Source organism: Doryrhamphus excisus, linkage group LG15, assembly GCF_037039965.1.
Source record: "Doryrhamphus excisus strain RoL-2023G ecotype Guam linkage group LG15, RoL_Dexc_Guam_v1.1, whole genome shotgun sequence".
Classification (NCBI taxonomy): Eukaryota; Metazoa; Chordata; class Actinopteri; order Syngnathiformes; family Syngnathidae; genus Doryrhamphus; species Doryrhamphus excisus.
Genome location: NC_136371.1, coordinates 1,787,819 through 1,809,704, shown reverse-complemented (window position 1 = coordinate 1,809,704; position 21,886 = coordinate 1,787,819). Strand labels below are relative to the sequence as shown.

General features: G+C 41.7%; 1 protein-coding gene across 1 annotated transcript; it reads right to left on the bottom strand.

Annotated features, from left to right (window-relative positions):
* Positions 1–1,514: 1,514 nt before the first annotated feature.
* On the bottom strand, positions 1,515–20,630 carry cables2b (Cdk5 and Abl enzyme substrate 2b). Its single transcript, XM_058052182.2, has 10 exons — positions 19,965–20,630; positions 11,718–11,813; positions 9,636–9,713; positions 7,986–8,088; positions 7,727–7,895; positions 5,664–5,761; positions 3,928–4,034; positions 3,694–3,813; positions 1,936–2,020; positions 1,515–1,846 (listed from the first exon to the last, which is right to left on the bottom strand). The coding sequence occupies exons 1-10, from the start codon at positions 20,615–20,617 to the stop codon at positions 1,700–1,702; spliced, it is 1,656 nt and encodes a 551-aa protein (XP_057908165.2). The 5' UTR covers positions 20,618–20,630; the 3' UTR covers positions 1,515–1,699.
* Between the last annotated feature and the right edge of the window lie 1,256 nt (positions 20,631–21,886).

Genomic DNA, 21,886 nt, shown 5'->3' with positions numbered 1-21,886 from the left:
TTTACTAGAGTGATCACAACAGCAAACATGAAAAGGATGTAACCTCTGACCTGTTAATCAAGCCAAGATATGTTGGATGATATTCATAAATCCAAACTGTTTAAGAGGAATAATCTCATGAGTTTATCTGAATGCGTCTTTTCTCTCAGTCGTGGCAACAACTGCTTCCATGGAGGTCAAGAAAAAGTCAAAAGGAAGTGAAAGCGGAATGTCCGGATGTGAGACGTCTCACTGACATTAAAAAGTGGCGTCACAGTTTTACGGGATCATTTCTCATCTGCTAAACGGATGTCAAAAGACAGCAAGTCACATTTTTAATTAAAAAAATAAACATTGGCAGTCGTCTTAAACGCAGGGGTTTTCATTTTCTAAAGTCCTACACATAATTATATGTCATACTGCGTTATCATATTGTGTTCCAGGCATACAGTTTGTGTGTTTAGAGTGTCTGTGCTCGCTAATAAAGTTGGAAAACTATACTATACTATACTATACTATACTATACTATACTATACTATACTATAGCTATACACATTGTCAGTTAAAAAACAAAACAATAGAAATGTAGCCTAGAATTAACTTAAATGTCACAATAGTCATAAATAAACGGAAGACAACGTCAATAACAATAAGTGTGCAATGGCGGCCGACATCAAACACGGGGTCTTAAAGGGGACCTGTTATGTTTTCCCCCACTTTACCGACCCGTAAATGTTACAATGTATTTGGAACTGAGCTCTGAAAGAAGTCTCTGACAGCTCGTTTTTTTTTTTTTTTTTAAACAGCGGCTCTCTGTGACATCACAGTGAACCGGACTTCCTTATATGGGCGTGGTACAAGCTGTAGGCCTGCCCTTCTACACACTCTGCTGTACTGTTTGCTCTTGGGGGTGTGACCAATCACAGTGGAGTGGGCGTGCCTGAGGTGGGGAAAAAGTGAAATGGAAATCTCAGGGAGTCGAACTCAAAAGCATAATAGGTCCCCTTTAAATAAAACAGGGGAAGGCTGCATAGTATCAAGTCTCTAATGTAGAGAAGAAAACTAGACATTTGGAACTAGAAACGTCATCTGCAAGTTTGACATTTCCTCGGGTGAATAAATAATAAACCTTATCGAGTGTACAAAACTACATTATAGAAAAATATCATCGCTCTTCTTTTTGCGATTTAAAACTCAGGATAACGAGGCAAAGTGCAGAAAGAGTAGAGACTGCTGGTCAACACTATTTCAATTCAACTGTTTCCATAGAGACACCTTTGGTGGGGGGTGGGGGGGGCGGTTTTAGGGTAGCAGACCAATGTCAACAATAAATGGAGGGTTTGGTATCTGCTGTCCCCTGCTGGCTTGGAGTGCAAAATATAAAGAACCGGTTTAGATGAATGTGGCACAGTGTCCCTTTTAGAGTCAAGATTCAAAAACTGGTTCTGTCTGGAATCCTTCTGGACGTACGCGGCGGACCTCACCAACACTCGTTTTGAAGGAAAGCGGCGACCGTGTAGAAAGTCCCCCTCAGTAGGAGAACTTACAACAAACACTGAACGTTTCACAGGAATCCTCTGGAATCTCTGGAGGCTTTTGTATTGCTGGCTTCAGGATCAGGACCTCACACAGTTGACGTTTCCGCAGGGACGTGAAGATTACGTCCCCGCTTGGTTATCACCCTCCAGCCGCCTGAGAACTTGTAGATGCGCCCAGGAAGCTACAACTGTTGCTGCTGCACCAGCCGTCTGTAATGTGGCATGACTTTGCTCTCCGGGAGATAGAGCGCCATCTCCAGGGCGACCAGGATGGTGAACTCGAACGTTATCAGCTCCCGCCTACTGATCCTGAAGCGTTCCTCCAGCTTCTGCACACAGCGCGTGAGGAAACATGATTAGGACGGTGCGGTACACGTGGAGTACTCTGATCGATGTAGACGGTGATATAGAGGCTTACATCAATCAGGTGTTTCACTTCCTGTTTCTTAAAATCGCTGCTGATCTTAGCAGCCAATAGGATGCAGGCTGCAGAGACCAGCTTCCTGTTCAAAAAGAACAAAAAAACAAAAGCAAAATGTTTATTTCATTAGAACGAAGGTACAAATTAATCAGTAAATCGGTTTGAGCCAGGGATTGCAAACATGCGGCCCGCGGGCCAAATGTGGCCCGCAGGACACTAGTTTGAGGCCCTCGCCTCCGACTTCAGGTAAAGATTGTTATGGATCTCCATGAAGATTCGCACCTGTGAATTACAAGTTATAAGTTATAGTATCTACAGTAGGATATATAGAATATACTAGGGGTCTCAAACACGCGGCCCGCGGGCCAAATGTGGCCCGCAGGACACTAGTTTGAGGCCCTCGCCTCCGACTTCAGGTAAAGCTTGTTATGGATCTCCATGAAGATTCGCACCTGTGAATTACAAGTTATAAGTTATAGTATCTACAGTAGGATATATAGAATATACAAGGGGTCTCAAATGTGGCCCGCAGGACACTAGTTTGAGGCCCCCGCCTTGATATGAAAGTTTAATGTTAGTGCGCAAGTTTGATATGGATGCTGTATGGTATCATGTACCCAGAAAAAATTATTACGTTTGATTAATGTTCATGTTAAAGGTTAAATAACTGTTAATAGTTATCCTCCCTATCCGTGTGGAAGTGGTAAGTTTTTGGCTATTTAAGTTTAAAGGAAATAACTTGAAGGCTACCGTTTAGGTCGCTAGCTCTCTAGTTTGCGAGTTAGCATGTGTCTCAAGACCCTGCAGTTGCGCAATATGTTGTAAATAAAAAGAGTATAAATGTGACTATTGTCGTGTTTTGTCATGTCTACAGGGCTCTAATAATGCTTTGTTCATTTTAATCTGAAAAAAATAATTTGTCTACCCACCAACTATATGTGCTTTCTTAAGTTTTTATTATTATTATTATTATATTTATTTATTTATTACTGATTGATTGATTTTTTTATTCTTGATTTGTTTATTTATTTTTCATCTTATTTTGTGCAGAAAAATAAAAATTATGATATTTGAGAACAGTGGAATGTTTTATCAGAGCTTTTCTTGTAGAAAATCAGAACCAAAGCACTGAAAAAGTTTGTATATTTTTATGTTTTTAATAAATGTGTTTTTTTTTGGGAAAACCTGATGCGTCCCAGCCTTGCCCAGACCCTAGCTCCAGTGGCTCCCCAGGTAAATTGAGTTTGAGACCCCTGGTTTAAGCACTAGAATCACATTTTCTTTAGCAGTTTCCACACAGATATCATCTTTAATCAATGTTCTGAATACTGGAGGGAAGCTTTTATTACTGCATGCCACCACTAGAGGGCGGCAACGATTCACCGTGATGAATGTACTGTTGACTTTGCAGAGATAAAAAAAAAAGACAAAAAAAAACTAACTTGGGCATCTCTGAGTGGAGTTTGCATGTTCTCTCTGTGCGTGGGCTTCCTCCCACATTCCAAAAACATGCTAGGTTAATTGGCGACTCCAAATTGTCCATAGGTATGAATGTGAGTGTGAATGGTTGTTTGTCTATATGTGCCCTGTGATTGGCTGGCGACCCAAAATCTCATAGGGTGTCCTGTTATGGTCTTCCTGAGTGTCTACAGCAAACACATTCATCTATATACTAAACAAATCATATCTTATTATTTAATATTCGGATTAAATGTTCTTCCATTCTAAAAAAAAAAAAAAAAAGCTTTTGAGTACCTGTTTTGTTTATTGAGTCGCCCCTGCAGCACCAGCTTCTCAAAGTAGACAAACGCCATTGCGATGGTGGCGGGCTGCAAACAACAGTCCTCGCCAACTGATTGCATCTCTCTCTTCAGACTGACACACAGAGAAGCATAAGGGTCACGAATGAATGAATGAACGAACGAACGAATCGCCTTCACCAGACGGATGAGACCATGCGTGAGATGTGAGTGTGATCATTTTGGATACCTGCGAATCTTACTGAGGGTGAGTTTGATGTGAGGAAACTTCTCCTTGAACGTCTCGTTCATGTCTTTCTTCAGGTCTGAAGGCTTCACGTATTCTATGACGGTAGTCTGAGAGATTACAGAGGAGAGCTTATGAAAAGGAGCAGCGTGACAAAAGCACGCTCCGTGCGGTGCGTGAAGGTTTTAAGGCATCATTTCACAGCCAATTGAACACCACATGGAGGTAGAGAGCGAGCCATTAAACGCATCTGTCCACATATTGGAGTGCCTTCACTTCTGTTTATTGACTATTTAGCATTCAGGAGTTGAACTCTGTGTCACAAATTTTGAATTTTGAACATTTTCAGAGATTTGGGAGACAGAAAATGTGCGGCCCTGTGAATATTTCACACATGAGAACAGGCACAACAAAGTGGCCATCAGTGGCAACAGAACCCACTTTAGTAAAAATCCTCCGTGATGGATTTGTGTGTCTTCGTACATTTGAATTTATTCCACTTGAGGGATTATCTCACACTAAGCTGCAGCCTGTAGGGCGCTTAAAGGAAAACTGCACTTTTTGCCCATCCTCCACAGTCCTTATGTGGGACATGAATACAGGTCTTTCTCTTTTCTGTGCGTTCTAAAGATACAAAAACAGATAAAAAGAGACAGCTCATTACTGCATGTTATGGGACACACCTATGAACGTTATTAAAACAGCTCCAAAAACCTGCAACGAGGCTTTAAGCTTTTATATACATGCTGTAACCATGTATTAACAGGTACATGTAATATTTACAGTATTTTTCGTATCTTGGTGCTTTTAGGCATTACCAACGGCAACACAGAGGGTTCTAATTTCGTGGCGCACCTGCGCATCGGTAATTTAATTTGTGGTGCGCCGCCTGTTTGGTAATCTGGCAGACTTGGCTGCACTGAGATGAGCGTAATGTCACGTCAAAACAGTGCGCTTAAGGTGCAGTGAAAGCTTGCCAGCTCCGACCTGGTCTAGTCTCGGTGCAGGTGAAGCGCGCCCGGTGCAGTGTTAATTCACTTGGCATGCGCGCGGTGCGCACACACGTCACCGAAAACCTCACAGGCAGGTTACTCAGCGTGTCAGGCACATTCCAATGCAATAAACAATCACAGTAAATATTTCATGTAACCGTCTGGACCAGTGTCTACATTTGTATCTATATTAATTAACCCGATCCAAGACGTTTATCATGCATAATGGGAACCTAACAGCAGCAAGTATGATGCCAACTAATGAGTTCACATCTCTCAGCCAACCACAAACAGCCACGGCATCTGATACGGAGCATACATTTGGCTTCTCTCATGAATCTCATTCAAAGAGAAAAAGAAAAAAGAAAGAGACGCATGTTGAATAAATGTAAGTCAATCGGTGTCTATCTGTGTTTCTCTATTTGAATCTTATATAACGTGATCTGAAAAGATGGAGTACATTATTGCAAGAAAGATGAGGAGCAGATACCGGGAGGGACTATACCATCAAAGGTTCTTCTGTATGGCGATGACAGAGCAGGAATGTAGGTGGCTCACAAGCATGATGCCTGGATTAGCCTGCTGCTGTGTTTAATGTAATTTTCACTTCATTCGCGTACTCCTATTCATGACACAGGAAGAGTTGACATGAACCAGTAAAATTTGTAACTGCATAACTGTATAAGTGAGCTCCGGTGGATGAGCCTGCATTCTAGTAGCAGCATATTGGAATACACATGGTCTTACCATGTAGGAGGCGAAGATCAGCACCCGCTTGTGTTTCCCACACGGCCACTGGGGGTCACTGAGAATATTAGGGTCATAGTCAGTCACATCCTCCAGTCCTGGAAGACAAACACACGAACACAGACACATGCACACATAATATTAATATTACTATGCTATACTATGTTTGTCTTCTATTTTGAGCGCAATATTGGAAAACTGATTATTTAGTTCAATGTATGTGACAAGGTCAACAATATAGCAAAGTACAGCGTGCATCACGTAGTAATTGCTACACTTATCGGACACAAATGTACATTATCAATACAGTTAAAAAAAATTCTCATGGCAAATTTTTGATAAGCACTAATAAGCAACCCAGCCATTAAAAGTCAAGAAAGAAATATTGTTGGAGATTTCCTAGCCCTGTAAAACAGCAGAATCCTGTCAGAAAATACTAGGCTTGATTTCTGTGTTTTCATCCATTTGTATATTTTGTCAGATATATTGATGATGTGCTGAATTTCTGTAAAATTATACTATTATTAAGTGGTTTGCAGTCAGAGCCAGCAAGGCCTTCTCTGCTGGCCTAAACACTACAAGATTCACTGACCTAAATTTACATTAATTTATATTCATTTATTCCCAACAGTCTTCACTTACGTACCGGATTTGAAATTAAAAGCCGACATTTTAAACAGATAAATCGCTGTTTTATCAACTTATCAAATTATAAAGTTGGCGAGACAAACCGGAAGTCAGTGTGACCAACCACAGCAGAGTGGGTGTGCCTGGAACACATTAAAACCGACCGTTTTCACAGGAAGCACGAAATCCAAACAAATACAGGTGAATAGGTGCAGATTCTGGAAGAACTAGAACGCTTTCCGTGCTGGTTATTGTGTGTAGCTGCTCTATAGGAGTCCACAACTCACTACAAAGGGACGTAAAATGAGCACAAGAGCTCCCCATTAAGTAAAGGTAGCTACAGTTAGCATAGCTAACCTATGTTTAGCACAATTTTCCAATCAGATCTTGTGGATCTAAACCGATCTAAGGGTTGTTCTCTCCAAAACACGTCAGAACTTACTTTTGCAAATAAGCAAAATAGTGCTAAAGGTAATGTCTGTTTCACGAAATGAGCCAAACCAATACAAAAAAAATAATGTATAAAAAAATGTATACTGAAATGGTTACAGTGACATAATACTGTAAGTTAATATCTGAATGTAACGAGTTATCAAAATAGCAGACATGTAATGGAAGCAACGGCGTGACAGTGAGGACATACACGAGATTAGACTAAAGCAAGACTAATATAAGGCTGTGTCACTGCGGTGTGTTTGCATGTACCAAATGAGACGTGTGGCGTATTTACGCCCCAGCACAGCTGCAGCACTACTTTCTATTCATCCCTCCATTCTGTTTGTTTTCGCTCTTACCATCCTTCCTGTGTTTTCACACAGCGATCACACGGTGCTTTTGGTGGAATTAAAAAAAAAAAACAACTTCAACAATTTGCATTTGCTTAAATGTCAAATTTTGGTCTGACTCAGGAAAGTATTGTAAAAATACACTCGGGGGGGAAAAAGTATTTGGCCATGTGATCAATGCACCTACAGGAAGAAAAAAATGGAAGAATGGGGTAGAATTCTTAAGTTCTTATGGGTAGAATTTCTGATTAAGATGTTGGAGAGTGTCTATGGCAGGGGTCTCAAACATGCGGCCCGCGGGCCAAATGTGGCCCGCAGGACTCTAGTTTGAGGCCCCCGCCTTATGAAATATGAAAGTTTAATGTTGTACCCAGAAAAAATTATTACGTTTGATTAATGTTCATGTTAAAGGTTAAATAACTGTTAATAGTTATCCTCCCTATCCGTGTGGAAGTGGTAAGTTTTTGGCTATTTAAGTTGAAAGGAAATAACTTGAAGACTACCGTTTAGGTCACTAGCTCTCTAGTTTGCGAGTTAGCATGTGACATCCGACACTCGATGCGGCCCACCCTCACCAAGACTCTACCTCCATCGGCCCCCCAGTGGAAATGAGTTTGAGGCCCCTGATGGAGACTTTGTGTTTCTTTTTACCTAGGTCCAATCCCACGGTGCTGTTCAGCCTACTCGGAGGACAGCTCCTGCCGGGCATGCTATGAGCACTCCTGGATAGGGTGATTTGTAGCGTCAGGTCGCTGGTGGAAGACGGCTTCTGCCTCACCAGGGCGTTAGTGGGGTACAGGAACTGGGCGTATGACACAGACTGAGGCACAAAAAGAGAGAGAGAGAGTGGTCAACCGGTTAGTCTGATGCAGTATCAGCAGCCATGTTTTTGTGTTGGGTGTTGATGTACCCTGCCGTAAGTATCCAAGTGGAAACCCTCCAGTCCCATCTCCAAGGAGGTGGAAATATTCCCAGATGAATGTCTCCTCCGGGGGTGGTTCAACATCGGGTCGCTAGAGACAGAAAGCAAACAAAAACATTCAGTCATTTTTTTAGAGCCTGCCTTTAAAAAGTGACTTAGACTTTCACAAAACATCCACATCCTGTCACATGATAGCACTTTCTACACTCGGAGGTGTGAAGCTGTCCTGGATGACTGTACTTTGATGTAAACAAGATGATGATCCTCAAGGGCAAATTCTCCAACTAACTGTGAATATTATTTTTTTCCACACAATTAGCATTTTCCTGACATGTTGTTTGAATATTAGTTCACTTTCAATGTAATGAACCTCATTGTTATCATAATAACAATATAATAACAATATATAATATATAAGACTGTAATGATAACCTTGTCCTTTCTCAAAATGTCTGACACTCTTTCAACATAATCGTCTGCCTGCACATTCAGCAATGCTAAAAAAAAAGGACAATTCGGTGATTCAGACTGTGATAAATCATATCTTGAAGTCTTGAGTCAATGTAACAACCTCGGCAGTTTCCACCTGCTCTGTGGGGGTGCTTGCACTTTGGAAGGCACCAAGGTCAAATGAGCCTCATTTGTCCTGCTTGCATGACGGCCGTGGCGCTTGTGTGGAGATGATACATAAACTCCAGATGTGTGTCCAGATGCTTACTTTTACCCTAAAATGTATCCTTAATATATTTCATTACATTAACCTGATGAATTATGTGTTTCATAACACCAAAATATGTGCGTACCAGGTAGTTAGACATAGACATAGACTTTCTTTATTGTCATTGCACAATAACACAAATAATAAATAATAAATAATAAATAATAAATAATAAATAATAAATAATAAATAATAAATAATAAATAATAAATAATAAATAATAAATAATAAATAATAAATAATAAATAATAAATAATAAATAATAAATACATTCATTTTCTACCGCTTTGGTCGCAGGGGGTGCTGGAGCCTATCCCAGCTGTCTTCGGGCGTGAGGCGGGGTACACCCTGGACTGGTCGCCAGCCAATCACAGGGCACATATAGACAAACAACCATTCACACTCACATTCATACCTAATAATAAATAATAAATAATAAATAATAAATAATAAATAATAAATAATAAATAATAAATAATAAATAATAAATAATAAATAATAAATAATAAATAATAAATAATAAATAATAAATAATAAATAATAAATAATAAATAATAAATAATAAATATGAACAATGTACAGCGTAAACAGTAATTTGTACAAATAATTTCGAATAAATAACAATAATTTAAAGTTTTGGTTGTGCGTGTGGACAGGTAAGAGGGGCTTATTTGGCATTGAGCAGTCTGATAGCCAGGGGAAAGTAGCTGTCTCTAAACCTGGTTGTTCTACAGCGGATGCTGCAGAGCCTTCTCCCCGACGCCAGGCGAGAAACCTGTCCATGCTGGGGGTGTGTGTGGGGTCAGAGTAGATCCGACGGGCTCTTGATACGCAGCGGGTATTTATATCATACAGTTTGGACAGGATTCCTTTTAGCCTTACATCTGAGAGTGTGTGTGTGCATGTGTGTGTTTGACTACCTGAGGTAAAAACTCTCTCCGTACGGCAGGACGGAGAAGGCGGCACAGAGGGACCTTTTAGCACATATCAGCACAATCCTGCAATAAACAAAACGAACATTAGCGGTTCCTTTACCTTGCTTCGTGGTGTCAATACCACAACACGCTGTCCTGAAAGTCAATTACATAACATGCACATGTGTGTTTTAACGAAAAGTTTACAGTCATTATGTTCACGCTCATAATCGAAATAGTGTGTGAAAACATCCACAGTGGATGATGTTCATGATGGGTAACCTTTCACTCCAATTCATTCCTCCATAGTCCAAATTTATAGAGGTTCTTTGGGCGGGTGAGAACCGCAAAAGAAAATGTCTGATCATGAGCAATACCTGCGTGGGTGTGGAAACACGCACACACACACGGTCGCACACACAGAAGCACTTAGTTCCCATGATGCATGGGAAAGTCAAGAGGAGGCGGTCTCTGGGGAGTTGATGGGCACGCCGTCCATCCACACGGTCATTTTAGTCCAAGTCGTGATGTGACACTGGGGACATTTTAAGCTATGAAGAATAACAATCTAACCCTAGGAACTACACAACACACATATGCACACATTCATAGAAAACTCTGAGTACTGAGTACTGAGTTTGAGTAACTTTTCTGGGGTAATTTTACATAACCATGTTAACTACGTCCATAACAATTTGGAGTCGCCAATTAACCTAGCATGTTTTTTGGAATGTGGGAGGAAACCGGAGTACCTGGAGAAAACCCACGCATGCACGGGGAGAACATGCAAACTCCACACAGAGATGGCAGAGGGTGGAATTGAACCCTGGTCTCCTAGCTGTGAGGTCTGCGCGCTAACCACTCGACTGCCGTGCAGCCGAGACAATACTTGTCTTCGTCAATTATTTCCCATTTTGAAATCCTACTCGACCCCTGTGCAGCCCCACGCCGTAAATTAATTAATTAATTTATTTTATTATTTTTTGGACTTTCCTAACCCTAACCCTGACCCCTAACCCTAACAGTATTTATTGGAAAATTAATTACCTGCCAGCCAACTGCAATTGCATTTTCATGCTTCAATGTAAAAACCCTTAAACACAAAATCTAAGCAGTTTTAAGTTTTGCATTTTGTTCCCTGACTGAAAATGAACTAAACCATGACCTGAGGTACGTACGTATTGAACGGCGAGGGTCGTTACCTACCTACATTCCCCCCCGAGGCTGGTACTTTATAGTTTTCACAAGTCTGTTCCACTTTCAGTGTCTTTTGTGTGCATTATCATCCCCGCTTTGTGACGATGTAATGACAACTGATTCACAGCAGCGCCACTGCTCGTTGCCGGATCTATTTTAGAACAATCGGCCCTTAGTCTATTATTATCGAACGAGTAATTCCTGTTACTCTGACCCAGACGTCTGATTTGTTCTCTCTGCAAGGAAGGACAATAATAGAATATACTGGATAAAGAGTTCAGCTGAACATAATGGAAATAGACAAAGCAACGGGCTCAGATCTTCAAACAAGCGTAATACAGGATTGATGTGATAATGGTAATGGTAATGGTAATGGTAATGGTAATGGTTTTATTTCATTTGAACATGCATCAGATTACAATTGAGTTCATCCCATAATCAGTTCCCAGTTCCACATGTCCAAAAGGAGTAGGAAGAAGCAAAGCTTATTAAATCCTACCCCTCCATCTGGTACTTTTACAATCAGTAACTGTTACATTTGTTCACTTCCTGCTTTCCATAATACAGTTTAAGGGTTTTTTTTGTTTTTTTTTTAATAATGTACCTTGTACCAAAGTAGGAGGTGATATGAGCATCCAATGCCATAATGGGTACCATAGTATATAGTGTAATATAATGTATATAATATTTATATGACAACATATTCTGTACTACAGTAGGACCGGCGACTTTCTTGTTGAATGCCGTTTTTTTTTTGTCTATTTCAAATCAACAACATACTCCCATGCACCGACACACTTGGAGCAGATGGACAATGCGACATTAAACGCACCATTGTCTTGATAGTGTGAGACGGTTTGGGATCTTTGAGACGGTGTTTGTGCGTCTCACCTGCTGCCCCTCGTGTCGTACTGCTTCATGTTTTTAATGAAGTGGATCTTCTTGGCGTGCCGTGGTCTGGGAGACCCGCCTGACAGGTTACGAGTCCTGAAGGAAAAGAACGAATGAATGAATGAATGAATGAACCATTTTCAAAACCCAGACCAGGCAACAGAAAAGTCCCAAATAACTGGCATAAATGACCACGACCCCGGAACAACGTGGCCAAGGTGAATGGGTCTTGGCGGCCGTGTGGTGATTTTCGCAACAAAGTGGACTTGGTCCGTGGTTACCACCAGGTTCCTTTGCACACTGACGATGTTCCTAAGACTGCAGTAATTACCCCGTTTGTACCTTTTGGCCTTAGACGACATATTGGCGGGCTGTCCTTCAAGCTGAGGAACACTTGGTGTATCTTGCACAGATTTTTGGCCATCTCGATGAAGACGGCTTCATTGTTAACACACGCCAAATGCCAGTTTGGCTGCCGGTGATAGATTTTTTGGGGTCACCGTATTTCATCACAGGGTGCGATTCCATTGTCTTCCAAGGTACAGGCGATTTCCCCCGCCGGGCTTCAGTTAAAGGGGACCTATTATGGTCATTTTTCAGCCCATATGGTAGCGAGGGAGTCAAGCTGAAGCTTGGGGCCATGGTTTGTATTCCAGGTTTTGGGCGTGTAACTGTGATGTTCCACCTTTGTCATGTAGTCGTTCTGAGCAGACTCAATGAAAGTCAATGAAACAATGCAAAAGCTTTATTGCTGTGTCGGCATCATTCTCATCTCCAACTAAAAGTGACCGTCTGCTGAAGGTCGCGCTCGGAGCCACGTTTGATCACAGTGCTGAACTCGTGGATTAAAACAGAACTTGACACAAAATCAGGCCAAGGAAATCGGCTCAATGACATCACGGCTGTTATATAACGTTCCTGACATCAGCACAACATACACAGACGCACACAAACAAACAGCACCTGCATTCAATCAAACCGCGTGGCGTACACGTTATACTGCATAATAATATTCAAAACATTTCAGCATCACGCTTGCATGTTTGTTTCACATTTTATTTATTTTCACAGTAGCAGTAGATAGCTAAAATTGGTAATACAATCTGCACTCCACTAATGGTATCAGCTACTTTTGGAGTGACCTTTTCACGACAAGTACTATCATTTTTAGAATACCTTAATACATATTTCTGCACATTTTCTGCAAACACGAAAAAAAAAAAATATCAGACAATCAAAGAGCCCAGAGACACCAGAGGGAAGTGCATGACCTTCTGCTAGAACTGTTACACAACTAAGTGTGATCACTTATACGCATGCGCGCACGTGCACACACACACACACACACACACAAGCAAGCAGACACACAAACGTCATCTGTCGCTGTTTTCTGTAGCTGACCCAGAGATTGTGCACCACATGTTTTTTTAAGTTATGTTATAACGGCTGCTTAGCGTCTTAGCAGTCACCTCTCTCCCTTTAAGAGACCCAAAACATAGTTTTGGGTCTCTACGTCGTCTACGTTGTGAGGATTCTATCTTTGCCGTTTCCCGTAACCTTGTCACATGCCAAAATTTTCTCACACATTATATTTCCACGGGAATCAATCATCATTCCACAGGAGGCTCAGGAATGTTCCACTTAAGTTACTACAAATATTTTGCATTTTTATTAGAACACACATATCAGCCTGGACGTGACTTTTTCCAACATTTTTCCAGGATGTATTATAGTTAGTTTATTTGTTTTGAGCAAAAAAAACAAACAACAAAACATTACTGTGTGTACGAGGCGCTAACACTAACTACGCAAATACACAAATAACGATAAATTATAATAAAATAAATAAAATTACTGTGAAGTATTGAAATCCAGTATGACAACAAGTGTTTCAAGAAAGCAGTCAAGCGGCACGGCGGTGGAGTGGTTAGCACGCACACCTCACAGCTGGGAGACCAGGGTTCAATTCCACACTCGGCCATCTCCCGTGCATGCGTGAGTTTTCTCCGGGTACTCCGTTAGGAAAGTTAGGAAAGCTAGGTTAATTGGCGACTCCAAATTGTCCATAGGTATGAATGTGAGTGTGAATGGTTGTTTGTACAGGGTACACCCTGGACTGGTGGCCAGCCAATCACATGGCACATATAGACAAACAACCATTCACACTCACATTCATAACTATGGACAATTTGGAGTCGCCAATTAAGCACGGCGGTCGAGTGGTTAGTGCGCAGACCTCTCAGCTAAGAGACCAGGGTTCAATTCCACCCTCGGCCATCTCTGTGTGGAGTTTGCATGTTCTCCCATGCGTGCGTGGGTTTTCTCCGGGTACTCCGGTTTCCTCCCACATTCCAAAAACATGCTAGGTTAATTGGCAACTCCAAATTGTCCATAGGTATGAATGTGAGTGTGAATGGTTGTTTGTCTATATGTGCCCTGTGATTGGTTGGCAACCGGTCCAGGGTGTACCCCGCCTCTTGCCCGAAGACAGCTGGGATAGGCTCCAGCACAGAGTGTGTGACCTTTCGACATGTTACTAGACCTCTGGTACTGTACATAGAGTACAGTATATAGTATATGGAGGCTCCTTCCTTCAGTCAATGATGTGAGTTTCTACAACAGTGTCCGTGTTCCACTGAGAACCATTGTTTTTGTAGAGAAGTCTACCATCACAGATCAACAGTCACGCTGCACTCCGCATTACTTCGGTTTGGCTACGGGGGGGTCATACATTACAAGAAGCGTCAGAGCGTGTGATAGCTTCTGTCTAAATCTGTCCCAGTATCTGATCAGCAGATCCGTAGCCACATTCTAATCAGCATAACCGGCAGCGGACCTCTTTCATGAGAACCAACCGCCTACATTTCTCCAGGATGTTGTGGAAAGTTCCGTGAGAATGGAAAAATCTCTGCGGCTGTTGTTTTGATAACGACGCAAACTGGCAACATGGACACAAATATCCCAAAGGATCCTGGGAGCTTGGATGCTGCATTCAGGCGCAAACTGGTGAGCTACAACATACAATCATCGACGGGTGAAATCTGGCGATACCGATCACGTAGATTAAGTGTAGGTTTTGACATTTATTTATGATGAGTGCTATTCGGGGCTGCACGGTGATTGAGCGGTTAGCGCGCGGACTCACAACTAGGAGGCCCAAGTTCAATCCCACCCTCTGCTATCTCTGTGTGGAGTTTGCTTTTTTCTCCAGTTTCCTCCCACATTCCAAAAACATGCTAGGTTAATTAGCGACTCCAAATTGTCCATAGGTATGAATGTGAGTGTGAATGGTTGTTTGTCTATATGTGCCCTGTGATTGGCTGGCCACCAGTCCAGGGTGTACCCCGCCTCTCGCCCAAAGACAGCTGGGATAGGCTCCAGCACCCCCCGCGACCCTCGTGAGGAAAAGCGGCAGAAAATGAATGAATGAATAATAATAATACATTTTATTTGTATAGCGCTTTTCGAAATACTCAAAGACACTTTACAGAAGAATGGAGTTGAATAAAAGGATACATTAAAATACAACATTCAGTCGTTAATACACGGCTAAAACAAGAGTAAAAGCGGGGCACAGCAGTCAGATATAAAAAGTTAGATATTAAAAACAGATTTAAAGAGGTGGGTTTTGAGTTGTTTTTTGAAACTGGGAAGGTCAGGGCAAGCACGGAGTGAACGGGGCAAAGAGTTCCAGAGGGTGGGGGCAGCGATGGAGAAGGCTCTGTCACCCCAGGTTGGATACTAGATAGTAGATAGTACTGTTAAGTGTATTTTGCTCAACTATATTAAGGAAATACTCCTTCAATGGAGAATAATGTAGCAGTGTGTACGAGTGTGTGTTTGTGTTGAGTGTGTATTAAGGGCGTGGAGGGGAATTCGGTTGTGTTTTCACTGGAGGAGGGGTATGCGTGTTTAGACACACCAAGACATACAGATGATGTCAGACAGATTCCATCCTCTCCAAGTTGCTTGTCATTGTTACATGTGTAAAAAAAAAAGTGTGTTGTTGTCAGGAGCGTGTCTTTAACCCAATCAGATTTTCTGATCTAGGCAACATAGTTATTAATTCTACTCACATAGACGATGTACATACACATATGCAGACCTGTCTATCTGCTCCACCTTTCCTCTAACCACTGACAGTTTCCGTGATATTGAATAAGGCTGTCCTCATCCCAATTAATCAGCATTAAAAACATGTATTGTATTATTTTGGCCTGCATCTAAAATCTCAGATACTCTGATACAAGCAGTCCATTGCTGTCTCTGCAATTCTCAGCAATTCTATCCAGTAGTGCCCAGATCGAGCCCACGGGATCACAACAACAGCATGTTGTGATCATGCTAACAAAGTAGCAATGTGTGTGACGGTCAGAAAAATATGTTTTCCTGTGGTGGTACAGAACGGGGGAAGTTTAACACAACCAACCACGTTGATCAAGATCGCCGTTCTGCAGATGTGAAATATGGGGCAGATGTGGAACTCCGCTGCAACAATAGCAGCATCATTTGGGCCGGCGAATCGATGCCAATTGTGCCGTTTCCAACTCAAGACAAAAACCAGATGTTCTTCGGTTTATAGCCAGTGTGAAAGTGAAATGAGAGATTTAGAGACAAGATGTATACCAATTGACTTACAGTAAAGTCTTGTTATATCGATATTCTCGGGAGTCGGAAAAAATACCGATATAACCGGACTATCCATATATCCAATCCTGCGGCGAACTGCATTAAAAGTGGGCGGATCTTTGATATGGCATGTAATTTTCTCCTTGAGTTCATGGATTGCGTATCTAGCATGCTTTTGTACTACAATAAATTTTGTACTACAGTAAATAAAAATAAACTTACGCTGTAGTGATTACCGGTTACCGGGACATAATTCACCCCGGAACTATCGATAGGGAAGGTGTTGCCACCCGGAGGGGTAGGCGCGAGGGACGGGTGTTTTCCGCTGTATGTGCTGCGCTCTCGTGGTGGAAGTGTGAAAAATAAAGTTGACTGGAAGCAGCCGTTCGCCGTGTTCTTTTTTGGTATTGAAATCCTTAAGCAAAGATTGATTTAAGCTGCTTTTGTATCGATATAAGCAGACCAAATTGGCTGGCGGGAGATGAAAAGGGCATCCTAGTAACCGGATGATCATAATAACCGTGTATCGTACTAACGGAGCTAATTATATCATAAAAGACTAGAAATTTGCCGGGAAATGAAAATAGTATCGTAATAAGTAGTAATTCGTTTTAACCGATATCGATATAACGAGACTTTACTGTATTTCAAAAAGATGCTTTGTTCCTGCGTTGAATGGGAGGCCTTTTACAAACAGAGCATGACTGATGATCGTATCTGCCGACAGCCAACTTGTGTCAAACCAGGAAGTGCGGAGGTGAGGAAAGACGTCTGTTTTTATATTCAGCCAGCTGGCGCAGGAAACTCAACAGCCCATTTCCAATTCTTTATTACTACTATTACTTTATTACTACTCTGTGGTTGCAGCACCCAGAGAAAGTCATATATTATTTATTACTTACCCAAAATGATGGTGAGTCTTTCAGTTGTGGTGAAAAGCTTGAAAATATTTGCATAGTGAAGTTATGACTTTGACCCTATATCGTGCATTGTACACGTTTACAAGCATGCATGACAACGTAATTAGCAACAGCGACGCAAGCGAGAAAAATAGATGCCAGCTGGTGGAACATTTAGCCATTTGACTGATGAGCTGTTATGCAAAGCTAATTTTCAGAGCCTCGTGTTATGCATAAGTAGGTTAAGCGGTGTTTAGAGCCGTAGGGTTGATACCCAGCCAAAATGGTGACAAAACTGATCCATCGGCTCTCGCACCGGGACAGCACGTCTGAGCCACACATGTACTCGCATACTTCCTTTTATGGTGAACAGATTCACTAGGTTTATACTCATATTCTCATGTCTAGTTCTTACCGCCGTATGTTTACATTTGCACTATTTCAGTTAGCAAAGGAAAGACAAATATTTTGCACCTGTGTGCCACAAAACATGGTCTGACTTTATGTTGCGTCTGTGCGGTTTTTGACCGCCCCCCCAGGTTCACTTCCTGGCTACAAAGCTGTCATTTTATAGATTGTGTGTTATTCATCGACACCCTTCACTGCTGTCAACAAAAAACTGGCTAGTGTTATCATAAATCTCTTAAAGGGGACCCATTATGCTCATTTTTATGCCCTTTGTATTGAGTTGCGGACTCCTACAGAGCACCACAAACATAACCGGCAAAGAAAGCTTTCTAGTTCTTCCAGAATCTGCACCTATCCCAGTTGTATTTCTTTGGTTTTCGTGCTTCCCGCGAAAACAATTTGTTTGTTTTAATGTATTCCACCCAGATCCCGCCTCCAGGCAGGCCTACTCAGTTGTGGTCGGTCACACTCTCAGGTGCTTCGAAGGACTTCCGGTGTTGTGCCGCTAGCGGCAAACCCAACTTTATAGGAGTTGTTAATAGACAATAGATAATTTATCTTTTAAAAATGTCGACTTTTAACATACAGCCGTATGTGTTGGATCCCGAATGCGATCCGAAGTAGACACTGGACAGTGCGAAGTTTATCAAGAAAAGAGGTTATTTCAAAACACCTCTCAATGGTAAGTAGCATTTAGCATTTTAGCGTTTTGTACAACATCGGTAACATATAATGTCGTGGGGACTACCAGTGTTTAAAAAAACTTGGGTAGAACCATTAATTGTTGTGGGAATTGGCTATTAGCAACTCCCTCCCTGTATGCACATTATATAATGCTACACAGACAAGCGCTTTTGTTCCATGACTTACACAAAATAAACAGTTAGGACACTGATAAATTGTTGCTTACGGCTTGCTCTTCTGACTCTTCCACACGACCCAGTAACGTTGGAAAGGCGTCAGGCTTCAGCAAGATTGTCGGCTACTTCGGCTGCATACTGGCCCATGTTTGTTAAAAGCCGCCATTTTAAAAAGGGTTATTGGGTTCGCAGATAGAGGCACAAACCGGAAGTCCTTTGAAGTACAGTAAACCTCGGATATATCGGATTCAATTGTTCCCACTGGTTTTGTCCGATATAAGCGAAATCCGTTATATGCGTATACCGGAAAATGTCCGCCACATTCATTACACGGACGCGCAATGCCATGGGGGAACTTTCACAGCCAAAGCTAAAGATTAGAACATCTTTGTATGAATTACAGACATGTACATGAGCATATACAACGAAAAAAAAAATCTCAAATCTGTAGAAATGCCTTCTTGTTGCTATTAGCGAGGTTTAGAAACCAAACGATAAACGTAAACGCAAACGATAATGACGTCACAGGATATTGACAAGTCGGCAAGTTCCCATACATTTCAATAGCATGTGACGTCATTATCGTTTGCACTTACGTTTATCGTTTGGTTTCTAAACCTCGCTAACAAGAAGGCATTTCTACAGATTTAAGAATTTTTTTTTTTTCGTTGTACATGCTCATGTAAATGTCTGTAATTCATACAAAGATGTTCTAATCTTCAGCTTTGGCTGTGAACATGGATCAAAGATGGATCAAAGGCCACGATGCGGCCATCCGAAATTGGAACGGGACTGGAGATTTTGTCCGAAATAGGCGAAATCCGATACATGCAATGAATTTTTATTGGAAATTACAGAAAAATTGGTTCTTTTTTATCTGTCCGTTGTGAGCGAATTTCCGATATATCCGAGTCCGATATATCCGAGGTTTACTGTACTCGGAAGTGTGACCAACCACGGCGGAGTAGGTGTGCCTGGAGGCCGACCGTGGGTGGAATATATCAAAACACACCGTTTTCACGGGAAGCACGGATAAAAACACCTGAATTGGTGCAGATTTGGCTACAAATGTGTCTTAATCAAAACAAAGCCCTCTAAACCGGTGATTCAATGTTGAGACGAATGAGATAGCTGAGGTCAAATGTCAAACCAGTGACTGACTAGTACTGGACTGCAGTTATTTCTACCATCTTGTCTGGCCTCATAGACTCACAAGTCTGGGAATCCTGGTTTGAACTGGTGTAGAAAGATGTGAATGTGAGTGTGAATGGTCATTTGTGACCAGTGCAAGGTGATTTTCTCATGAGGATAAGCAGTATAAAGAATGAATGGTTGTTTGTTCCGTCAGGGAAACACCAGGAAGAGCTCTAGTACACTACAAACTTTAAGATCCAATTTGAAAATATTTTATATAACGCACATTAAAGACAAAAATACGTGTTCCCACTCACCTTTGCCTCAGCTCGGAGGACACAGAGTTACAGCTCGCTACCGACAACAACGTGGAAGACTTCCGCGGTCCCACTGGCGACGGCAGAAGGCTGCTGTTGGACGCTGAAGGCGAGAGAAGGTTGCTGTTGGCGGCCAAAGAGACCGAGTCTCTGCGGTGGCCGAGCAGCAGCTCCGCGCTCCCCGTGTCGGAGGGCAGGACCAGGATAGGCGGCACAGCGAGGAGCCCCGCGCCCGCACGCTGCGTCGTGGATGTTTTCACGTCCAAGCAAGTGACGGAAGCCGACAAACCAGAGAACGTCCCGGAGCTGTCATTGTTGTTACAAGTCTCCGTGAAGAGTCCCGCAGCAGCGGAACCGAGTCCGCCTCCCTCCCGGTCGGTCTCTTTGTGCTGGCGGTTCCCTCCATTCTCGGGTGAGCTGCTCTGAATCTGAACCGGCCGCCCGTCCAAGGAGATGTTACTCAGGAACAAAAGAGCAGCCTGTCTCCGGTTTGAATTCTCGCGGTTCCTCCGTATTTGCTCCCCGGTTTGTGTTTTCTTCGAGGCCGATATCACGGTGCTGTGCTGGCTGCAGGCGGAAGCAGCAGCAGCAGCCGCGGCCGCCGCCATGGTGCGTGTCCCACCGAGGAAGACAAGCGGGGAAGCAGTTAACATTCACAACTGTCAAATCCCTTTTACCCGGCGCGAGACGGCTTTAAGCCCTTCTGTGCTCCCATTGGTTAAAATATGGTGACGTCATGACGTCGCGACACGGAGTATTCCGGGAGGACATGACGCCACCTTTTGGCTATACTATACTGTATACTCACAGATAAACAATATCGTGAAGTTTACTTTATAAAGTTGTGTTTTATGGTTGTTAAACATACAAAACAAGGGAATGTCTCTAAGATTATTATTGTCCTATGCAAAAAATATTTAAACTTATGGCGCCAAAAATAATAAATAATAAATAATAAATAATAAATAATAAATAATAAATAATAAATAATAAATAATAAATAATAAATAATAAATAATAAATAATAAATAATAAATAATAAATAATAAATAATAAATAATAAACTTATGGCGCATTTACTTTTATTTAATACAAACAAATATCTAAAAAGAGTATAATAACAATAACAATGCATTTTTTGTTATATCACAAAATTATTACAACAACTTAACAACTACACAATATACATAATATTGTGGGGTTGGATTATACAACCCCCATTGTAAATTACATTTATTATTTTTCAGTACCAACATTGCAAAAAAGTTTATAAACTTTGAAAATGAATAGAATTTTCAGTATATATATATATATATGTATATATATATATATACATATATCCATGTGCAATCCATCCTTATAGGTAAAAAGGCAGGTCCCACTTGTATTATACACTTTGAATACACCTACAGTAGAGAAAACACCAAAACACCAAATATGACATGCAAAGGGAACATTATTTATGTATGTATTTTAATACGGAACATTATTTCTGACCGGTAAAACTGTATTTATTTATTTACTTTCAAAAAGCTCGATATTGTTTTCATCAGTCCCCTGCTGCACATCTATGGATCAGTCTGCCAAGAGCATTAACACCGCCATTGCACCTCTGCCTGACAGCACCATTGATTGGCTGTTGGCACTTTGTTATGAAACCTCACCGGATTTTCTCGCCACTGATCCCTCCAGTGACACCATCCCTGAGCCTGGTGCGCCATGCAATGTAGAATGACTTGCAAGCTGCTAAATATAGCCCGAGGGAGAACGGTCCACCCTGTAATCCTCTGTATGATGGGAGCTTATCACACACATGCTCTCTGATCGCACATATCTGAAGCATGACAAATGAACTCAACTCCAACTATGATACACACAATGGGTGTGTATTTTTCCGGGTTACTTCTTTGTTTTTTTTTGTT

Excerpts from the sequence above, each read along its gene's own strand:
- cables2b (XM_058052182.2), bottom strand. The coding sequence starts at position 20,617 with ATGTTAACTGCTTCCCCGCTTGTCTTCCTCGGTGGGACACGCACCATG. Across the intron at positions 4,035-5,663 it reads TGATCTTCGCCTCCTACATG|ACTACCGTCATAGAATACGT; the intron begins GTAAGACCATGT and ends GTAATCTCTCAG. Across the intron at positions 3,814-3,927 it reads ACCCTCAGTAAGATTCGCAG|TCTGAAGAGAGAGATGCAAT; the intron begins GTATCCAAAATG and ends TCTGTGTGTCAG.